Raw genomic sequence first — 24,006 nt, 5'->3', positions numbered from 1 at the left:
TTACAAGGGTCCAGTAACAGACAATCGTAAGTTTGGATTGTACAGTCGACGCTCGATATAACGACCATCTCCGTTCCAGAGAAAAAGGTCTTTATAACGAGTGGTCGTTATAAGAGGTATAATTTAAAAATATATACACAGTCATCATGCACGCCCCGTTGTTCCAAAAAAAAAGGTACTTTTTTAAACATTCCAGTTAAATGCCCAAATTATTTTTATCATAGGAATTTTTAGAAAAATTGTGTGCAAAATACTATGACAGAATATTAAACAAATTTTCAAGCAGAAAATATAGGGAGGAAAATGTTACACACTTACAAATCTGCTACTGCTACTGCTACCACTACATTTTCTGAAGATAAAACTAGAAACAGATGTTTGCCTTTTTAGCAGACGTGATTTTTGCAAAACATTATTTTCCGTTTTAGATATAGGTGATAGTGTTTTTCTTGCTTTTCAAAGAAACATTTAAAAGTCCCTCGAGAACCCCCAAATCTTAAAAATCACTAGATTCAAACACCAAACTAGCAACACATCTGTCAACTCCCTTTTCTTAGGAAGCTGGAAATTTCTCGATTTTTCCTCCCATTATTTTTTCTGTGCTAGCTGTGGCGAATGGTAATTCCCTCCCCCCCCACTCCAACCCCCTCTCAAAGTTGGATTTGACATTTTAAACTTCAGGCAGATGTCCATAAACAAAAAACAAAGTTAATTCAAGCTACAAATTTGCTTTATTGGAAAGAACACCAGAAATAGCGTCCGCTGAATTCGGTCGTTGTATTGGATTAGACGATACAGAACGGTCGTCATAACGAAGGCAAATTAACGTAGAGTTCATAGGAACAAAGTTGGGACTTATACCACTGGTCGTTATAATGGGACGGTCTTTATAATGTGTGGTCGTTATAATGAGCGTCGACTGTAATAATAAGAATTTTAGGCGGGTAAAACTTATGTTGCTGCAACCCATGAATACAGTGCAACCATCAAGTGTTATGAGAGTGAATTTTAAGTGCCAGTTGGTATTTACAAGGCAGTGGTTTCTAGTTTAAGGTTATGAACAGCCACCACGAGGTCTGCCGGTATAAGGTTTTAGATCTAAAAATGCCAGAACTTTTGCACATTTTGAAGAGGAAAGTGGAATTTTGTTCATTACCCATCCTATCTGTTAATGGGTATCATCAGAATTGTCAGTGTCTTGGGGGGTCGGATCTTTTTTCGAAATTGAGCAAATAAAAATAGAATGAACTCATTCAGAGGATCCAGAAGCAGCCAAACGTTAGACGAGATGCAGTTGCATGAAAGAAAAATGGTTTCGAAAGTCTAAGTACATTAAAAGGCTCAGAAAACAGAATTAACCTGAGAACGACGTCTTAAGCATTTCTGTTACTGGTGCCGTCCGATCCAAAATGGCTAAACTTTGGGGGTTTACTCTTAAAACTCACAACTAAAAATGGTATTCTCAACCTGATAAGTGTTTTCTGCCAATAACCGGGCGTTTTATTCCATTTCAAAAATAATGGCTTAGTTTTTCAGTTTTCTATCGAAATTATAGGAATTACAGACTAAAATTCGGCGCCAGATCCATATCCGAAAGACAACAGATCCATGGACACAAGATCCCGTTTTTGAACGGGCAGTACAAGCCTCGTTCACATGGCACTCATGTAATCTACTTGTACTGTACAGTCACTGAGAGCATCTTTGAGCAAGTTCCGACAACTTTGCGCTACCTGATATACCAATATATAAATATTTTTTTGACTTAGGAAAAAAATAAAAGCTGGTGAGGTCATAAAACAAGATTTCTGCTCTTTATAAGTTCAAACCATAATATGAAACGAGCTGATGTGTGCATCACATGACTTCCTTTTACTCCAATTTAATGTCATTTCCCCATTATTCGCTATTTTAATGTGATTCAATATTTATTCTCTAAATATCACCAACAATGGCCAAATTGAAACCAAAAAAAAAACTCCGCCAAATTTGTCGCCAAGTTGGCGACAAAACTTGGCGACCAAGAGACTGGCGATATATCGCCAAGTGTCCGACAAATTATAACGCCACTTGAGTTTACATCGAAATTAACAATGATTTCCCCCCAAAAAGGTGCAAAAGACCCCCTTAGGAACATCCGAAAGCAACCAAAAGGGGAGGTGCACAACTAGACCCCACTACGAGTCTATGTACCAAATTTCAACTTTCTAGGACATACCATTTTTGAGTTATGCGAGATACATACGCACATACACACATACGCACATACATACAGACGTCACGAGAAAAGTCGTTGTAATTACCTCGGTGATGGTCAAAATGGATATTTCGCGTGTCTATACATTCTTAGGCACTTTTCCGCATGTGGTCGAATCGAAAAAAAAACTCAACATTCATTTGGGGGTGAGCAAAATGGAAATTAAGGGCGATTTTTGAGTGAAAATTTTTTCGCGAATACAATACTTCCTTTTTTGTAAAAGGAAGTAAAAATAGGGTGGCACAAAGTTATTCGGACTTGCTCAAAGATGCCCTGAATGACTGTAACCCGTTTATCTCGGAATTTCACTTTTTTATTTCGGTAATATTCAGATCCACTTGCTCCCTGCTTTCAACTGAGGATTTTCCGGGTTTTCTAACCGAAAATACAGTTTGTAAACAAGAGCACCCGAACTTAAATTTTTGGGAGGGCTGAAATTCCCAATTTGTCAAATAAAACTTCAAATTTTGCCAAATGGTGATAATTTTGCCGAATCGTCCGACAAATTTTTTTTCCGAATAAGGAAATTTTTGGAGGTCACAGTTACCTCCGTGACTTCCACCGGGGCGTCCTTGTTTGCAAACTCATTTACGTTTATTGGGTAATACCACTTTCCGAGATACCACCGCTATTCGCTTGTGAGCGGGGAAATTTGCAGTTTTTTTTTCTTTCGAACAGAAACGAGGATATGCGGGTCATTAAAGTGCCTTGTGAACACAGCTATTCAAATGAATTAATTTAGAATATATTTTTAATTTTTCTGCTTTAAAAATTTTTTTTCTTATTTTTAATTTTCAATAAAACAGTTTTCTTAACAATATCTTTTATCAACTTTGAAACCAAGAGAGATTGTTCTTTCTTAATTTTTGATAACTATAAACGTAAGGTGTTTTTCATCATTTTTTTGCCAATCGATACTGTAATACTTTAAAATATGGGTTTGGCTGTTGAAAATAAAGATATTCTTAATCAAATTGTCCTGAATGACGAAAATTTTCAGGATCTGTTATTGATCTTTTATTAAGATGGCTATTTAAAATGTGTTTGTTTCTTCACACGATGTGAAATGACAAACCAATTCCATGTTATACACATCTGTCCCCGAACTTGGCACAAATATCGGGCAGAGGAAGTAAATGGTGGCGAGAATAGATCGAATGGCCCATCATCATCTGGCAACAAGAGATGGACGTGGGGTGCAGAAGAAGAAATTCAATCTCGGCGGTCTTTCACGCTGGGATGGATACGTGAGAGGGGATGGAGGAGCGGGAAACCACCCCCGTTGACCACATTCCAAACCACTGCCCATCGCCTGCCGCCCTCAATCAGTATATCATCCCGCCCGATGTCTACAGATGGAGCTGCTTCCGCACGGCACATTGGCTTTTTTCTGAGTTCAGTTCCTGTTGATTTCGACCCATTGGAGGACGAATTATGATAATTTTGTGGCCGATGAGGCTCGTGGTAGACGCAGTTCCGGAGAAGGATGGATGCTTTTGCCGAGTACGTAGAAGGAAACGTGGAAGTGTGTTCGCAGTAGAGCAGATTGTACATTTTGTTTTGATTTTCTGTTTTATTTATTTATTTTTTTTTTGAGCAATCACGATTGCTTATTGCGTTTATTTGACTGTTTTGATGTGCTATGATTTTATTTTCCCACCGCCACCCTCTGCAGTACCACCGTCGACCGGCCGCCTCACGATGCTGCTCCTCTAGCGAGCAAAGTCTCCAGGTTGCGACAATATCCTACACTTACACGCATACATACACGCACGTACACACACACACACATACACCCCCTCAAACACAAACACATACACACACATATACACACACCTACACACAACTACCCACACACTCATGCCTGCACACAGACACAAACACATATGCCTACTCACACATACACATTCCCCCTCCCCCCACACAAAAACTCATACACACAACTAACCACACACTCATACCTGCACGCAGACACAAACACCCATGCCTACACACATACAAACACACATACTCCCCCCTCCCCACACGCCTACATACACACACACACACACACACACACTCGTGTTTGCGAAAAACATAATTTGAATTCAAGATGTCAAAATTCAATTTTTTTTTTTTAAGTTATAGGGTAACGGCAATGGTAACAGACATGCTTAAGGGACATTGTTCTCAGGTTAACTCAATTTTCTTAGCTTTTGAAAATACTTTTATCGCATGCAACTACATCCCATCTAACGTTTGGCTGCTTCTGGATTCTCTGAATGAGTTATTTCTATTTTTATTTGCTCAATTTCAAAAAAAAAAAAAAAAAAGATCCGACCCCCCAGTAACAGACACCGACAGTTCTGATGATACCCATTAACATATAGGATGAGAAATGGACAGAATTCCCATTTTCTCTTCAAAATGTGCAAAAGTTCTTTATTTTTAGAACTAATGCCTTATTTAATTTAAATCAACATGAAACAAAAGCTGACCTCGTGGTGTCTGTTCATAACCTTCCTCTACTGCCTTGTAAATACCACCTGGCTCATAAAATTCACTCTGATAACACTAGATGGTTGAACCGTAGTCATGGGTCTCAGCAACATCAGTTTTACCCACCTAAATTTCTTATTATTTAAATCGAAATTTTTGACTGTCTGTTACTAGACCCTTGTCTGTTACTGGTACCGTTATCCTACTACTTATTGCACGTTGGCGGCGAGAGTGAACTTAAAACGAGCTGATGTGTGCATCAAATGACTTCCTTTTACTCCAATTTAATGTAATTTCCCCATTATTCGCTATTTTAATGTGATTCAATATTTATTCTCTAAATATCACCAACAATGGCCAAATTGAAACCAAAAAAAAAAAAAAAACTCCGCCAAATTTGTCGCCAAGTTGGCGACAAAACTTGGCGACCAAAAGACTGGCGATATATCGCCAAGTGTCCGACAAATTATAACGCCACTTGAGTTTACATCGAAATTAACAATGATTTCCCCCCAAAAAGGTGCAAAAGACCCCCTTAGGAACATCCGAAAGCAACCAAAAGGGGAGGTGCACAACTAGACCCCACTACGAGTCTATGTACCAAATTTCAACTTTCTAGGACATACCATTTTTGAGTTATGCGAGATACATACGCACATACATACAGACGTCACGAGAAAAGTCGTTGTAATTACCTCGGTGATGGTCAAAATGGATATTTCGCGTGTCTATACATTCTTAGGCACTTTTCCGCATGTGGTCGAATCGAAAAAAAAAACTCAACATTCATTTGGGGGTGAGCAAAATGGAAATTAAGGGCGATTTTTGAGTGAAAATTTTTTCGCGAATACAATACTTCCTTTTTCGTAAAAGGAAGTAAAAAGAACGACATAAAAACGTTCCGTCTGCTATCTTCAAAGCGCGTGCTTTGAGCTTTGTTTATACTAACCCGATTAGCAATTCAACTGGGGCGAATCCTCCGAGGCGCAATCGGCTAGCTCGTTTGGCTGTTTACTGATAGGTTGATGGTTCAAGTCCACTCGAAAGAGTGACATGATTTTTTTTTTTTTTTTTAAATGTCAGGCCGACAGAAGCTATGCTTTTATTGAATAACATAAGCTTAGAGTGTTCAAGGTCAATTGAAACTACAAATCGAATTATGTTTCAGTTAAATTTATCAGTAGTACAACATTATCAACCTCAACATTATAAGCTTATGTTATTCAATAAAAGCACAGCTTCTGTCGGCGAAAAAGACAAAAAGGTTGAACACTGGGAAGGAAATTTAGGCCAAATTCATATGCTTTAGGTACGAATAGTTTAAGTTTTAATTTACATTTGCTCTTAAAGTCATTTTGTATTACGTAAAAGCAATGATATTTGCGAAAATGAAGATCTCGGTGATTTTCCGAGCTGAAAATTTCGCAAATTTTATCTGAACAAAACCGAAAGTTGAGAAGAAAAAAATATCCCGAGGCTAAAATTTTCGCAATTCGGACGGTTTCGCGAAAATATTAGCCTCGCAAAAATAAGTGCTTTTACAGTATTTATTAAGAAACTAGCCGCCCGCCCCGTCTAGTAATCAGAGGAGCCTGACTGTGATGGGGAGGTTCCGGGTTTGAATCCTGGCTCTGGCATGGATGTACTTCCTCTCTCCTGTCCTTGTCCTGTCTTTGTGCGAATGTTTTGTTGTGCTATGAATGGTTGCCTACCCTATAAACGAGTCCTTATGGCATGTGTGTACTGTGGAAGTCGGTATAATTAGAAAAGTGAAGCAGCGCACCTCAAATTTCCAGGCCTAGCTGGCACAAGACAACAACAACAGTATAATTAAGAAACTAGCTCGCACATCTTTGCCCGGGTGTTTTGAGGGATCTGTTTTGGTCCATTTTTTTTTTATTTTATTTGCTTAGGAACAAAATATATTTTTTCACTTTGTCTTATTTTAGAATACAGGGTCTGTATAAAAAGTAATGAGACTCATTTTTACTTTCTTCTATCTCAATACATAGAAGAAAGTATTGGATTCGTGCAAATTTTCGAATTTCGAATTTTGACGGATTCGAACGTTTTGAGGTGTGCTGAGTCCATTTCGACTATTTTTGGAAAATGTCTGTCTGTCTGTGTGTGTGTCACGTCTGTGTGTGACCAGTTTTTTGTGGCCGCGCTACAGCAAAAACTACCGCATGAAATCGAACGAAACTTGGTACACATATGTGCCCCTATGTGAACTTGTGCCCATTGGTTTTTGGCGCGAATTCCTACAAGGGGGGGTGGAGCAATGGGACGTTTTTTTAGTTACGCGTGCTTGCTATTCCTCAGGAAGTAACTGGCGGAATCAGACAAAATTTGGTCCATATGTTGCCATTAACAAGAACAGGTGCTGATTCAATTTTGGTGTCAATAACTCAAACGGGGGTTGAGCTATAGAACGTTTTTCGTCGTCAATTGTGCCTGCTGTATCTCAAGAAATAATGAACGGAATGAAAGAAAAATTTATCGGCAAGTACCCCTTAGTGGGTATAAGAGCTGATTTTATTTTGGTGTCAACAGCTAAAAAGGGGGTAGCGCAATCGCCCGTTCTTTTTTTCCATTGTGAGTGCCCTATCTCAAGAAGTAATGCTACGTTCTGGTTGAAATTTGGAATATATGTGAATCTATATGTAAACAGGCTTTGGTTCAACTTTGGCGCCAATCGCGCCAAGAGGTGCTGATTTATTTTTATTATCATTATTTTTTAGCGAATAAAAATAGTTTTATTAATGCAACAATAAGAAAGATAAATCGTAATAGATTGTCGTCTGCGTATTTCTCGTGATTTTAATTGTATGGAAATGATCAGAAATATTATCTCAATGATTTAAAATTTTTAACTGTTGCCATCTTATATTTGTTAACAAATAAAATATTTGTAATTAATTCAAGCAAGGCTTTTAAAATAACTTTCAATTTTCGCTCTTTGCTTTGCTTTTGCAATAATTCAGACATTGGGATGGTCGTCAAGTTTTTGCATGTGTCATTTCGTTTTTGTTGGGAATATTGCTTCCTCGTCAAGCATGGGGAGGGATCAGAAAAAAAAGAAAAATATAGAAGAAAGTTTCGTGATGGCCACAACATACTAGTTTCCTGATGCGACTGTACCTCCCAAGTGCGCACAAAGCAGTTAGGTCGGTGGTAGGGGTTACTGGTGGGACCCACTCTGGTCTGTAGTCGCCTGAATCTTTGTTCGGGCAGCATCGTCGTTATTGTGTACCCCTGTTTCTAACGTCGGTTCAAGCTCCTAAATGCAGAGAACATTAGAGCAGAGTTATGCGATTAAGTTTTGTGTGGGACTTGGTAAATCGGCCTCAGAAACTTTAAAGATGTGTAAGGGGCATTCCACGGTATTTTTGACATTATGTAGAGTCCGTAACGTGACCTTTTTTTCCCATAACTTTTTAATTTACCGTTTGATTTGCAAATTATTTTAATTTGAGCTGGTGTGTTGGTAGGAAAAGTTAAAAATAAAATAATATGCTAATCAAACAGTAAATTAAAAAGTTATGGCAAAAAAGGTCACGTTACGGACTCTACATAAATGTCAAAAATACCTTGGAATGCCCCGTAAGCAAGTGTTCAGAGCTAACTGTCTGTTTAACGCGCATGTGTATCGGTTGCACAAGTGTTTCAAAGATGACCGTGAAAGAGTCGAGGATGAATCTGAAACAGGGTGTCCGTAAACCAGCAGAACGGACTCAAATGTGGAACGTGTGCTTGTTGTGCTAAATTCGGACCGCCGATTAAGTGTGAGAATGATTGCAGATGAAGTTAGACTTGATAAAATGACACTTCACAGCATCATCGCTAAAAACTTGAGAAATGCTGGAAACACGTGCTTCATCCTCCATGACTTCCTGGTCAATTCTGGTATCTCTACGCTTCCTCAGCGCGCCTACAGCCACTATTTAACCCCAGCAGACTTCTTTCTATTCCCGAAGATCAAAACATCACTAAAAGGGCATCACCAGGGAACTTTGGATGCCGTGAAAGTGCTAGTACGAGACTTTTAAAGAACATTCTGGAAACAGCCTTTGAAGTTTAGAAAATTCGCCGGGATATGTGTGTGCTAGGCCAAGGGTCTTATTTTGAAGAGTTTTAGGTGTGAGTATTAATATCTGCAATAAATTCTAAGAGCACAGCTTAGTCTCACTACGTTTTACACAGACCCTTTAATACTGAAATTACTTTCGAACCTCGTAGCTCGGAATATAGTTCCTACATGGTTTCGACATAGTATGTAAAACCACTCAAAAATGAAACGAGTACTCTCAAATTTACGAGCTGAGGGTCTAAAAGTCTTCTCAGAAGAATTAATTTTGATAATAGACCTTTTAGTCCATCAGGCTAGTAGGCCGCATACCTCTTTTTCGAACATATATAATATTTTTTGACTGTTTCTATACTATTTTGACCTGCTGATTCCGAATCCATTGAGTGCCAGACGCAAAAACTTGAGCGTTTTTGTCAAAATGGCGAAATTCAAGATGGCGGCTATAAAACGTGAGAAACGAAATAATGGGAACTTACGTGCAATGAAATTTATTAGAAATTTTTAAATGATAGCATTTTTTTAGTCGGAACAAAATGTGAAGCAAACCCTCATTCATTCGGACCCCGTTAAACCGGACGTCACTTAATCCGGACAGCCATTTAGAAGCACATATTGTATAAGTGCAATGCGAGCCTGCTCAATAATGCATTTTTCGCAGGCACGTGGCATTGCGAGAGAAGCGAACCGGCGAAATCAAATGGGGTCAATAGCAGCAAGCTGGAGTGCTGTTGAGAATTTTTCCTGCGCGTAGTAGCTTGTTCGTGAACCTTGGCACAATTTATAGGTTATTTTGTTTAATCCGTTCTTTCATTAATTCGAAATACTTGGATCCCCAGTTAGTTCGAATTATTCAGGTTCTACTCTTATTGGAAAAAAATATTTATAAAATTGGATACGAATAAAACCAGTATGTATATACAACAATAATAGAACAATTTGTTTGCCGAAACGAAGAATAATAAACGAAAGAAAAATGATATAGTCAGATGATTTTGCCCAAATTGTGTTCTCATTTCTCTGAAAAGTAATGTTTTAATTGTTGCAAACATTATCGCTATAACTATTTTCATTTGATGGTTTTGAAGGATTAATTCAGTTAAGTTCATAACATAAGTAGAATAAAATCCAGAACATGGCATAGGGAATTTTCCGCATGAGCAGAGTATTACTTCTGCATCCAGTAGATCATCTGCAACAGATTAAGTTGAGCATTTGTCATGGATGACTTTCGCTGTATGTAATAAACTTTAAAATGTTTTCCCAGCCGCAATCAAAAGGGTTGAAAGCCAGTGCGAAAAGTGAACCAGATGATTTCCAAAAAATTGTTTGATAATATGCAAGTAGGCCGTGAGGATAAAAACCAGCTTTAGTATATAGTAAGCTGCTAAGTTTCGGACATAAATGCCTCTTTCCGTTTAACACCCTTTGAAACGTAATTGGCAGCAAATTTTCTAGAAGCAGCTCATCCTGCTAGTGGCCATATAAACTAGAAATAAATTTTGATGCTGAATGTATCACAAAATCTATTGTTGCAATCGGAACACCTAGATGAATTATGTCCTCATGGAAACTTGACTTTTTTAGGACAATGACAGTTGACTTTCCAATAGAAGAAAGAAATGACACTGTATCACAGCCAGTTAAAGCATGTGCTGCTAAGAAGTTTGGATGAATGAGTTGTTCCTTGTTTCTTTATAACATCATTATTGCTAATGGCACTTCGACCCTGTGAGCATAAACTGAGTGTGGTCAACTCAGTTTCCTGATGCATTGTGCTAGTTCTTATGTAAAAATGATGAGCTACGATGCGAAAAAGGTTTATGTCATCAGAATTAACTCTTACATGTGACTTTCCTTTTGATTTTTCGCGAATCATGAAGTGTCATAATCACATCAGCTTCTCATGAGAAATCGGAGTCTGCTTACAGTCCAACCCTAATTTCAAGTGAAAAGTCTATACCAATAACAATTATACATTGGCCTAGAGGAACATTAATTGAACTCTGTCTGCTCCCAACCAATCTTAATTACTTGCATCTTGTATTTGCGGCTACTTTCAGTCTATTTCTTTTGGCAAAGTGATGATTCTTCGTTCAGTTGAAAATCACGACAGAAACGCTTTTTCTCGTGTGACTTGGTGCTAAAGTTATGGTATCTGCCAAACACATAGTGTGCCCTTGGAATATTTTGTATGCCTTGCTTAATATGATTTTCTACTGCATCAATATAATCAACCAACCACTGCTGACGTTTCGGAGTGATTTCTGGGTAACTCCTACCGCCTACCCGTAATTTATTTTCAGTTTTGACTACAATGCTGATTTATTTGGGTTCATATTTCCATCGTCATCAAATCAAATAAAGCAGTAGAATGAAGAGCCAGTGGATGACTTAATATTTTCTGTAAGGAGACTGTTTCCCTTGATGATGCCATTAATTCGTTAATTCTAGCAAATATGAATCTTGTATCCAGCGAATGATGTGAGTCGCCGATTTTAGTCTTCTTTTGGTGAATGTAGTCATTGTTTTAACCGTATTTTTTAATTTCTGGTGGAATCCTTGAGGTTCGTTTCTCATATGCATGCCACTGTGACTTGATAATTTTAAGAATCTTCTACATTTAAAATTGTATCATTTACAATAACACCAGAGTAAATGTTAACTACTCCCTTCGCTGGGTGCTCGGGGCTATTTAATGCATCAATGCAGGCGGAAAGTGTTTCACTAATGTTTTGTCTGTCATTTGGGTCTGAAGCAACACGAGTGTTATGCTCTTTGGCATGACAAACGACTGCATTTCGTACCTCAGCGTTCCTAACTAATTCCAAATAATTTTCAATCCACCAAATATTCCAAATAATAGTGCCCAAGTAGCAGCTGTTGTTTTATTTTGTCAGTGTTTCGCTAATAATACCTGAAATCCCATGACTATAGCGTTTAAAGTTATCTTATACGTTTTAAACCTTTTTCACCCCTTAGAATTTATTGTTAAGCTAAATCAAAACTGTTATGTTCCCTATATATCACTTTTAATATTTTTATTTGGTAAAACATTCTATTTTCATGCCGATTATAGTTTAAAGAAATGATTAATACAAGAAAATCTAACCTTACATTTTTTCGGCACACATCTTGGATTTTACCATTTTTATAAAAACGCTCAAAGTTTAACGTCTGGCACTCAACGGATTCGAAATCAGAAAGTCAAATTCTATAGAAACCACTAAAAAATCTTATATATGTACAAAAAAGAGGTATCGTGACACCAGTGGCGGCGCTAGGCGTCGGCGACGTCGGCGACTGCCGACGGCCTCGCGCAGATAGGGCCTCGCAAAATTCTCAGAAGTAAATTCTCAGGAGTTTAAAAAAATTTCCATGTTTTCAATTGGAGCTCTTATTAAATACAACAGACACAAAAGTAATCAAAATTACACAAATTAATTCCATGAATTCAATTATTAGTCAGAATATTTTATGATTACAAGGGCCTCGCAAAACTGCATCGCCGACGTCTACTTTTGTTCTCGCGCCGCCACTGCGTGACACTAGCCTGGACACTAGCCTGGACTATTTTAGGAAAAAGGACTAAAAACATTCTGATCATAACCGTATGCCAATTAAAAGTAATTCAAGAATTGACTTTCGAAACTTGTTGAACATGATCTCACTGTTAAGCGATTGCGACGAAATTTTAAGACAGCAAGTCGTTGCCGCCGTGCATTAAAAAAAAAAAAAAAAGAAAAGAAAAGCACGGCGAGTACCGTTTTTAAAAAATAGGGGTAGGGGAGGGAAATCGCTCCCGAGGAAAATGAAATTCTTTGAAATTTACTCTAGCTCCAAATCGTTGAACGAAAACTAATCGGCAAAATTAGCGGACGCCGCAGGGCTAAGGTGACGAAATGTGAAAAGAACTGACGATTGAAATTTCATCTGTCTCTATCACTACCTCAAAAAATAAATTAATGACCTTAAAGTGTGGAAAAGGCATGAAGTAATTAATAAAAAAAAACGCGCAAAATTAAGATGCACCTTTTTGAATTAATTTATTAGAAATATATTTCTCACATTAATATCTAATGCATTTAGGATTATTAACTTACATTACTTTAAGTAAAAATGTGGACGCTATTTTAAAAAAGTGACTAAGAGTAAAGCCACTGGTGACTAAAGAATGTCTGAAAAATGGTTTCTCAACTAAAGCATTGGTGTATATAATGCAATCTTTTAAACTCACTCTCATTTTGATGTACGAATTTTTCTTTTTCCTCTTTTTGGAATACAATCTTTGCTAATGGCATTTCATCACTTTTGATATCATCTGCAGAAGAGTAAAAAATAAAATTGAGTCTGCGCACTGATTTAAATTAAAAAAAAAAAAAAAAAAAAAACTAAACTTCGTCAAATTATTTAAAAAATGGTCAAATCCCATGTTTTTAAGCATGTTCTTTCAGGAAAAAAAATACTTTTAAAATTTCGGAAACAACCCCATTCAAGCATGCTTTTTTTTAACTGAACGATTCAGTATATTCCTGAAGGTATGCATAAATGTTAGTTAAAATATTTTCATTTTTGAAACGAATTCGTGATTGTCCATCATCAGCCTGTACTGCCGTGTGCAGGTAAACGGCAGTATCTGCAGAAATGAGTTTTCCAGATATTTGAAGAAATGTGTGGTGGATTCGATGCTGACAATCAGAAAATGTTTTAATTAGACGCTTTTTTCGCGGCTTTTTTTGCAGCGAAAACCAAATAAGCGAGCTTGTACAACAAAGATAACGTACAATAGATGACGAAAGTGCAGAAAAATGAAAAATTTACAGTTACTGCCCTTTACCTGCACACTGCAGTGTAAACGTGAGTTGCTTACTGAAGATTCTTTTGAAGAAACTGGTACAGCTTAAGATTGGTGAGATTTAGAATGTTGGTAAAGCCTACCTCCCTTGGTGCGATTTTTGTGTTTATAAAAAGGAAGAAAATGGCCGAAAGTAAAAAAAAAAAAAAAAAACAATCTATGACCTACTTCCCCCAATTAATTCTAATTTGAATTCCGAAACTTTGAATTCAAATTATTTTTTTCGCAATCACGAGTTGCGACAAGACCCTACTCATTAGAGTTATTGTTTCTAGAAATGGCTCCCCCCCCCCCAAGCATGTCCCTCCTCCTGGGTGGTTATATGTGTATAGTTGTGTGTGTGCAGGCTTAAGTGTGTGCACGTAGGCCTGTGTATGTGTGTAAAGGCGCGCGCGTGTAGGCAAGGGTGTATGAGCATGCGTGTGTAGGACATGGACGCCACCACCCAGCAGAAGTGGATTCCGGGGGACAGTGCTCAGGACCAGAGCAGCCGTGCCGCCGCCGGTGGTGCTGCTGGTCCAAGCTGAAAAAGGAACCACAACGTCAAGGACTGTCAAATGAGAACAATAAGCAATCGTGATTGCTCAAAAAAAAAAAAAATAGTTAAAAGTCTGAAAATTTCTCAAACATTTTAGAAAAATCTGAAATTTAGACAAAATTTTGAAGAGCTTTGTACTGTCACTAGCTCCATTAAAATGAATTTTGTCACCAGGTCAAAATACATGAAACTGGGCTGCATAGTTCGGAGGGAAAATGATCAGCTCCGACTCCCGACTCCGGGAATTTTAGAGCCATCGACTCCAACTCCGTTGCTCCCAAATCAATCCGACTCTTAAAGCACTTTTTTTATATTTTTTAAATTTAATACGCCATCCCTTTGTACATATTCAACAATGTTAAATTTAACAAATTGTGGGATGACGTATGTGAAAATTTACAAACAACCCACATGGGTAACATTCAATTTTGATACATACAGAAGATAATAGTTTTGTTCAAAAAGAATATATATATATATAATAATAAATAAAAATATTGACATAAATGTGATGAGAAAACCAAATAAATGAATAAAATAATAAATAAAAAAGAAAAAGAAAACAATAAAAGAGGGAAAAAATCTCAACTTCTGTCTCTTTTTTACTGCTTGTAAAATGCTTAGTGCCAAAAAAAAAGTGCAGTCAATAGTAATTGAAATTAAAAAAAATATATTCAAAAAGAAAATGTTCGTGGTCAATTTAACAAAAAAAAAAAGTTCGTTTTTTTTCCCCCCTTGCAGGAAACGAATAATATTTTTTTAAGTCTCACTCTGAAAGCACTGGCAGGGTTGCGGACCCTGAGAGAAAATGATCGACTCCGACTCTTGGAATTTTAAACTTTCGACTCCGGGCTCCGACTCCGCAGCCCCGCAAGTAATGAAGTGCAGGAGAAAGAATAAGACAAAGGAAAAAAAAAAGCTTATTAAGTAGAAATATTTCGAAAGGAAAACCGACTAAAGGATAAAAGCAATCAAGAATGGATAGAAAGTATCGAGATAGATAAAAGGAAAGTTTACTGCACTAAATAACTTTTCGAAATTTTAAACAGTTCCAATTCGTCCAGGTTGCCCACAAAATGCAGAAAAATGCTCACCGAGAAGAATAAAAAAACGTCCGAATAACCGAAAACGTCAAAATTTCGCACACGCAAACTATTCGCATGTGATAAACAACAAGTAGCATCGTGGTTAAGAAGCTAAAAAATAAGCACATTACACTGCAAAACATTCATAAGGCATTGAAAGTCGGTTAAGAAAAGGAGGGGGGGAAGGCAACACGGAAAACATTCAAGAACTTAATCTAAAACTTATTAACTTTGCATTCCACATGATGTAACAACAATAATGGGAAAAAACCGAAGGAACAAAAACGCCAATTTCTTAAAATAAGATGAAGAGAGAGGAAAAAAAAAAAAAAAGCAAGAAACGCCAAACTATCGTCCGCACTTTGGTCAAAATACGCTGCCATAAAAAATGACATTAAAAAGAAATCAAGAAGAAAATTTCATTTCGAACTTTTTTTTTTTCTCCTTGGAATCCCTTCCCCCATGTTCCGAGCCCAGGGCAGAACATTTGCATGAGAACATCCATTCGAGCAAGTATTTTCTCGAAAAGATTAACAATGTTTTTAAACGAACGATGTTTTTGAAAGGTAATTTTGCAGTCACTCGGTCTGGAAGAAAAGAAAAACAAGTAAAATAAAGGAACAAAGTACAGGAGGAAGAATAAGAGAAATTTTCAGAGGGGGAAAAAAATTCCCGAAATGCTCAATAAAGAACGGTAACCCCTCTATCATGAATAATAATATCGTACTTTATCGGCAGACGTCATCAATTCAGGCATCGCCTGCAATGGAGGGCTTTCCTGCACGCACCCCTATCCCGACCGATTTGAAGTGGAGAAAAAAATGGTTGGGGATGGGCGGTTTGTTTTCCGCGGTAAATTAAGCTATCAAACACGAAATGTATAATTTAAAATGAATAAATGCACTCATTATCAGAAACATTACTTTTTAAACAAGTTATTTGTAGAAGATATGCAACGCAACAATTTAAAGCTTGGACTCGAAAAAAAATCTGCTATTTTTGAAATACTATCATTTCAATGTACTATAGGAGAAAGTTTTGTATCTTGGGACACTGCTAATTTCTAAGAATCTACTTTTAGCAGCCATGTTTTTGTAATATCTAACTGTAACCTTCACCACTAAATGGTGCCATAGTAAAAATCAGCATCAAATGAGTAAAATTGACGATTTTGTGAGAGAAAGAAAATTTCATGGCTCCAAAGTAAATATTTTCTTCATTTTTATTTCATTTTCTGTCTCTGTATTTGTAAATTTAATCAACTAAATTTTATTTTGTTATAAGAGAGAAGTACTTTAAATAATTTGCTTATTAGAAAATAATGATAGTGCATCTAGATTGACCATTGTTTTGGTTTTTCTTAAGCCACGTGGTGATTGTATCTTGGGACAGCCAAACATTTTGTACCTTAGGACACGTTCCAAGGTACAGTACATGGTTCTTAATAATAAAGATATGTGTAGGAAAATGGAAAAATATTCTAATCTTATGTAGTCTTTTAAACACTTTTAATGTTAGATAATAATTCATAATTCATTATTAAATATCCATGATTTAATTCACTATCATGAAAATATATATATATATATATATATATATATATATATATATATATATATATATATATATATATATATATATATATATATATATATATATATATATATATATATATATATATATATTTTTTTTTTTTTTTTTTTCTGGTGCTAAATTGGTTCAAGTATATGGCTGTTTCCTGAATCATGAAGGCTTTCCCATAGTACAACAGGATGTGTCCCAAGTTACAATAAGATGTTGTACCTTGGGACAGCTTGGAGCTTTTACTTTAAATGGCTGGCAACATTTTATTTTCAAACTGTCTGAATTTAAAAAAATATATTGCATAGAAGTGTGTTGGATTATTTTAATGTGACTTTTAGATTTTAAATTTGATTCAAATGACGTTAAAAATTAAAATGTGAAAAGTGTCCCAAGGTACAACATTCTCCCCTCTACTATTTTACAGTGACAGCCTTTTTGGCACAGTGGAACAATATTCAATTTACACTTCGCAAATCAGTTCACAGTTCTTGGCGTGCAGCACTTCTCAATTTTCAAACGTAGTTTCTTCCGGATGCCCTCCACCTTTTGACAGAGTTCTTCCATACTTCCTTAGCAACAGAATTGACTTTCTCACAAAACTGGTTGATGTTGTGGGCAGTCTGTCCTTTCTAACATGGCATTAAGTTGTCCACAATAATACTAGATTGGACCTTGATCGGCACCAAGGAACATTCAGAGGATTCAGTTCTATTGACACATAACCGATTCCGTTATTTCTAGGAGCCGTACCGAATGTCTTTAGCATACTTTGCTGAGGCTAGATCGGGCCAGAACAGGGTAGAAACCAATGGTTGGAAAAACTACATTTTGGTCTTGAAGTCTACATTTTTTCTTGAAAGGTCTTTTTTTTTTTCAAGTCATTTGTCAACAGTAATTTTAAGACTTCTCTTTTCAAACATCACTATGATCTACTGGTTGTTCCGAACAAACTGTTCATTCGCCGTTAAGAACGAAGCTTTAAAAACCAGAAAAGCTAGAAGTAGCCAATTTTCAGAACCACCAATCGCAGCGCTTTAAAGTTGGCTGTGTGTCTGGAGCTCAAGCCTTATTCAACGCTCGATTCACAGAAAATGCATGCTTTATCTTTGTCTCTACTTAGTACCGCCCATAGCACAAATACTTTTCTCAAAAAAACCTCCGACCTTTTAGTATGAAACCTTAAGGCTGATATATATAGTGCGGGAGATGAGTTGAGTTTTTTCCTATGATAAGCATCCAGGTCAGGTCTTCTGGGCAGAGGACAGTTGACTTGACTAGCGACTACTAGACCACATGGGATACGACGGAGAAAAGACTTGTAATTAAAGGAAAATGGAGCAGATTATATACTTGTTCATTAAAAAAAAAATTCTTGCTGAAATTTACTCGTTACATGAGGGTTTAGTTACTTCCACTTACTACTGAAACAACCACTGTGTTTTCATTTCCATGAACAAAACACTTGGTGATACAATGGAGTTCGTTACGACAGAGTCCCTACAAAATTTTGAAACATAGTTTCAGTTGACGGAAAGATTTAGCAATCAGAACAAATGCAATCTGGAAACTGATGAACATTACATTTTATCATTAAAAAATAAATACAACACTACAAAGAAATCCCCGAAATTGCAAAAGCAAATAAATAGCGACATCCGTGTCGGAAAGCAACAAAAACATCACATAATTTAATAAAGCCAGGAAGCCAGCAAGAAACAAGGCGGCCAATAAAATAATATCACTACTCATATCTCAAGCAGATGACTTTAAATATCTAGCCTAAAAACTTTCAAAATTGCCCTTTACATTGTATTGACCAGCCATACCAGTCCTATTTAGCTTCTTCACTTGTATACTTTGTTCTTTTTATTGTTTATGATTTTATATTGGTTTCTGTAAATATCAAAATTGTTCCAGAGCGAGTGGGGGGTCGCTCGTGAACTGTTCTGTTCCCCCCAGTCACCACATCCGGTTAAATCCGCACATGGGTTGGTACGGTGGCGATTTGTGGGGTTTAAATAAATAAAATAAATAAATAAATAAACACAATTTTAACCCAACCTAATCTCAGCACCTCGAAGAATAGTTGGACCAACAACTGGATGTGTCATGGAAGCTCGACAACTTATAACACAATTGAGTTTGTTAAAACGGAGCCCTTATTAAATTTGGAACAATAATTTCAATTAATGAAAAATAAGGAAAAATCGGAACAAATACCACCAGAAATCAATGGCAAACATTACATTTTATCAATTATGTAATGCCAAAAGAATTATAAAAACAAATCAAAGACACCATCTGTGTCAGGGAGTAACAAAAACGTCGCATAATTCAAAGCCAGGAAGTCGGCAATAAGCAAGGCGGCATCTACAATTTTAACCCCACCTAGCCTCAGCACTTCGAAGAATAGATAAACCGTTGGCGGGGCATAAAAGCTCGACAACTTATAGCTATAGCAAGACTGACTTTGTCATAGCCCAGGCCTTATCAAATTTTGAAATATAATTTCAATTGACGAAAAATAAGAAAAAAAATCGGAACAAATTCCACCAGAAATCAATGGCAAGCATTATATTTCATCATTTATGCGACGCTACAAAGAAATCCTCGAAATGGTGAAAGCAAATCAAAGACACCATCTGTGTCAGGGAGTAACAAAACATCCCATAATTCAAAGCCAGGAAGCCAGCAATAAACAAGGCGGCATCATTTCCCGAGTACAATTCTAAAACCTCAGCACCTCGAAGAATAGATGAGCCTCCAATTTGGGGTGGCATGGAAGCTCGACAACTTTGTTATAACACAATTGACTTTGTCATAACCAGGCCTTATCAAATTTTGAAATATAACTCCAATTGATGAAAAATAAGAAGAAAAAGGAACAAATTCCACCAGAAATCAATGGCAAGCATTACATTTCATCATTTATGCGACACCACAAAGAAATCCTCGAAATTGTAAAAGCAAATCAAAGACACCATCTGTGTCAGGGAGTAACAAAAACATCCCATAATTCAAAGCCAGGAAGACAGCAATAAACAAGGCAGCATCTACAATTTTAACCCCACCTAGCCTCAGCACTTCGAAGAATAGATGAACCGTTAACTTGGCGAGGCATAAAAGCTCGACAACTTATAGCTATAGCAAAACTGACTTTGTCATAACCCAGGTCTTATCAAATTTTGAAACATAACTTCAATTGACGAAAAATAAGAAAAAAATCGGAACAAATTCCACCAGAAAATCAATGGCAAGCATTACATTTCATCTTTTATACGACGCCACAAAGAAATCCTCGAAACTAAAAGCAAATCAAAGACACCATCTGTGTCAGGGAGTAACAAAAACATCCCATAATTCAAAGCCAGGAAGCCGGCCATAAACAAGGCGGCATCACTTCCCGAGTATAATTTTAAAACCTCAGCACCTCGAAGAATAGATGAGCCTCCAATTTGGGGTGGCATGGAAGCTCGACAACTTAGTTATAACACAATTGACTTTGTCATAACCAGGCCTTATCAAATTTTGAAATATAACTCCAATTGATGAAAAATAAGAAGAAATAGGAACAAATTCCACCAGAAATCAATGGCAAGCATTACATTTCATCATTTATGCGACACCGCAAAGAAATCCTCGAAATTGTAAAAGCAAATCAAAGACACCATCTGTGTCAGGGAGTAACAAAAACATCCCATAATTCAAAGCCAGGAAGCCAGCAATAAACAAGGCAGCATCTACAATTTTAACCCCACCTAGCCTCAGCACTTCGAAGAATAGATGAACCGTTAACTTGGCGAGGCATAAAAGCTCGACAACTTATAGCTATAGCAAAACTGACTTTGTCATAACCCAGGTCTTATCAAATTTTGAAACATAATTTCAATTGATGAAAAATAAGAAAAAAATCGGAACAAATTCCACCAGAAATCAATGGCAAGCATTACATTTCATCATTTATGCGACGCCACAAAGAAATCCTCGAAATTGTAAAAGCAAATCAAAGACACCATCTGTGTCAGGGAGTAACAAAAACATCCCATAATTCAAAGCCAGAAAGCCGGCAATAAACAAGGCGGCATCATTTCCCGAGTATAATTTTAAAACCTCAGCACCTCGAAGAATAGATGAGCCTCCAATTTGGGGTGGCATGGAAGCTCGACAACTTAGTTATAACACAATTGACTTTGTCATAACCAGGCCTTACCAAATTTTGAAATATAACTCCAATTGATGAAAAATAAGAAGAAATAGGAACAAATTCCACCAGAAATCAATGGCAAGCATTACATTTCATCATTTATGCGACACCACAAAGAAATCCTCGAAATTGTAAAAGCAAATCAAAGACACCATCTGTGTCAGGGAGTAACAAAAACATCCCATAATTCAAAGCCAGGAAGCCAGCAATAAACAAGGCAGCATCTACAATTTTAACCCCACCTAGCCTCAGCACTTCGAAGAATAGATGAACCGTTAACTTGGCGAGGCATAAAAGCTCGACAACTTATAGCTATAGCAAAACTGATTTTGTCATAACCCAGGTCTTATCAAATTTTGAAATATAACTCCAATTGATGAAAAATAAGAAGAAATAGGAACAAATTCCACCAGAAATCAATGGCAAGCATTACGTTTCATCTTTTATACGACGCCACAAAGAAATCCTCGAAACTAAAAGCAAATCAAAGACACCATCTGTGTCAGGGAGTAACAAAAACATCCCATAATTCAAAGCCAGGAAGCCGGCAATAAACAAGGCGGCATCACTTCCCGAGTACAATTTTAACCCCACCGAACCTCAGCACTACCCTCTCAGCACCCCGAAGAATAGATGGGCCACCAACTTGGTGGTGGCATGGAAGCTCGACAAAAGTTCCTAATATCTCGGCGAAACAAAAGCCGCGGGTCTTCCGACCGCTAACCCGATAATTATCCCGGGTTGCTTGCTGATGGACAAGGTTCTGTGTGAAAACTTTTGAAAGGGGCGGAGAGTTATTAAATTCCCAGAAGGTTCGTCTCCCGAACAAGGTAGGACGAGGGATAAAAGACAGAATACGGCTTTTGAGAGGACCTGAACCATTTGTTTGCCCATTTGCGTAGGAACGTGGTGCCTGGAGACGCTTCAAAAGGATTTCCAAGAGGGAGGGTGGAGCAGTTGGCGCGAGTGTCGAAGAGGGATCGAAGTGTTAAGAGCATGGTTCGTCAATGTATATGCAAATAGAGGGTTCTCAAGAAGTGAGCGTGCCTATTTTTGGGAGATTGCATTCTGCGGTAAGAATTTTTGACGAAAACGAGAGTTGATATTTTAGAGATTGCATTTCATAATGAGACAAAATTATGTTAATAAGCGAATGTAAGTTTAAGGGGAGATAGCATTCCAGAATAAAACAAATTTTTAGATAAAATCGACAGTTTAAAGAGCTTGCATTCCACGCAAATAAAATGTTTAAATAAGAGCGAGAGTTTTTTTTTTTTTTCTCTCTACAGATTGCGTTATACAATGAGACAAAAATTTAACTGAAATAAAGTGCATTTTTCGCAGAGCGCAATGTTGAATTCGCTTATTTACTCATATGTAGCTGCAACGACGTGGTTGATAGCCAGCGTTGAGTGCAATATTTAATTCGCTTCTGAGTTATCGTAACCTGGAAACGCAGTAGACAGTAAGCGTAAACATTCACCGCGCCAGTGGAGTAGCGCCCCAAAGTACATCACTTGTGACGGCATAAAGACCATGCCTTGTTGAAACATTTTAAAAAATTAATTAAAAATTGAATGTTGGGAAAATGAAAGTATTTTTTGGGTCCATATTATTGTTTTTGCTTATTCTATCAACTTCAGTGACTAAAAGTAGTACTTGTGACTGAAGGAAACAACCCCATTGTGCAAAATTCGCGCACATTTTTTAAAAATAGTTTTTATTATTAGTTTTATGTGTATTCTCGAAAATTTAAAATAGTCTGCTATAGATACAAAAATACATGAGAGGGCTTTCAGTTGTAGTAAAATATACTAACAGTGTTGTGTTAGTTAACACATCCAAGCAATTTCAGTATATTTCATTCTGTTTGGGTCACATGTCTGATCTAAGTTTTTTCATTTCAGGAACACAGATCCATGAACAGACCAACTGGATGGCTTTCCACTCAATTTTTTCATATCTTGATCACCGCCTGCAAAGAAAGGTCATGCCTCTTGACTAAAACAGCTTCAAAAGAGAGAGCAGAGTTGAAGAGCATTCCACTGTCATCATGATGTAAAATACCGATTGCAGCTTTAAAAACTTGCTTAGAAATAATGTACCAACGTAATGGTTGCTACAGTTGAAAATATACAGGGTGTCCAGCAAAGGACTCCTTGGTTTCAAAATTAAATATCTCGAAAACAAAGGACGATATTGGAATAAAATAAACGGTATGTTTATTGGGAAACCCATAAAAATCATATACAGGAATACGGAAATTAGTTTAAAAAACTGCCAACAGGTGGCGCTGCACAATATAATTGCAACAGAAGTCTCCATAAATAGTGCTGTGAAGAGATTTGTTGTTTTAGTAGCAGTTTAGTCTCTCAGATATGCTTACATATAAGCTTTATCGTCCAACCTCTTCGCAGCACTATTCATGGAGACTTTTATTGCACTTACAGCGTGCAGCGCCACCTGTTGGAACTTTTTAAAACTAATTTACAAGTTCCTGTATATGATTTTTATGGGTTTCACAATAAACATACCGTTTATTTTACTCCAATATCGTCCTTTGTTTTCGAGATATTTAATTTTGAAACCAGGGAGTCCTTTGCTGGACACCCTGTACCTGCAATGCTTACGTTTTATTCCTTCGACTATTTTCGTCAAAACCAAAACTATCGCCACATGAAAAGGATAAAGTCTTGCCAAAAATCTTCATTCAAAAGTCTTCCAAAATTCCGAAAATGAGTGGAGCAAATATAGGGACTCCATAATTGGCAGTCTATTACGCGTTCGACGAAGTTTTGGTTTTCATGAAACTGGTCGCAGGAATAATACGTATTTACCCCTGCAAAAATTTATTCACTTTTTTTACAGTCATCAAAAAGCTAATATCAAAAATTATATATGATCCTTGATGGTTTAAG

General features: G+C 37.0%; 1 protein-coding gene across 1 annotated transcript in view; it reads left to right on the top strand.

The window, feature by feature from the left end:
- The window catches only part of LOC129225058 (cotranscriptional regulator FAM172A homolog), a 102,758-nt gene extending 79,634 nt beyond the window's left edge, over window positions 1-23,124 (top strand). Inside the window, exon 10 of the mRNA XM_054859604.1 lies at window positions 22,996-23,124. Coding sequence (XP_054715579.1) covers window positions 22,996-23,093 — 98 coding nt within the window. The 3' untranslated portion in view covers window positions 23,094-23,124. The remainder of the gene's footprint in view (window positions 1-22,995) is intronic.
- Window positions 23,125-24,006: the final 882 nt, after the last annotated feature.

Source organism: Uloborus diversus, chromosome 6, assembly GCF_026930045.1.
Source record: "Uloborus diversus isolate 005 chromosome 6, Udiv.v.3.1, whole genome shotgun sequence".
NCBI classification, from domain to species: Eukaryota; Metazoa; Arthropoda; class Arachnida; order Araneae; family Uloboridae; genus Uloborus; species Uloborus diversus.
This window is presented reverse-complemented; position numbering and strand designations above follow the sequence as displayed.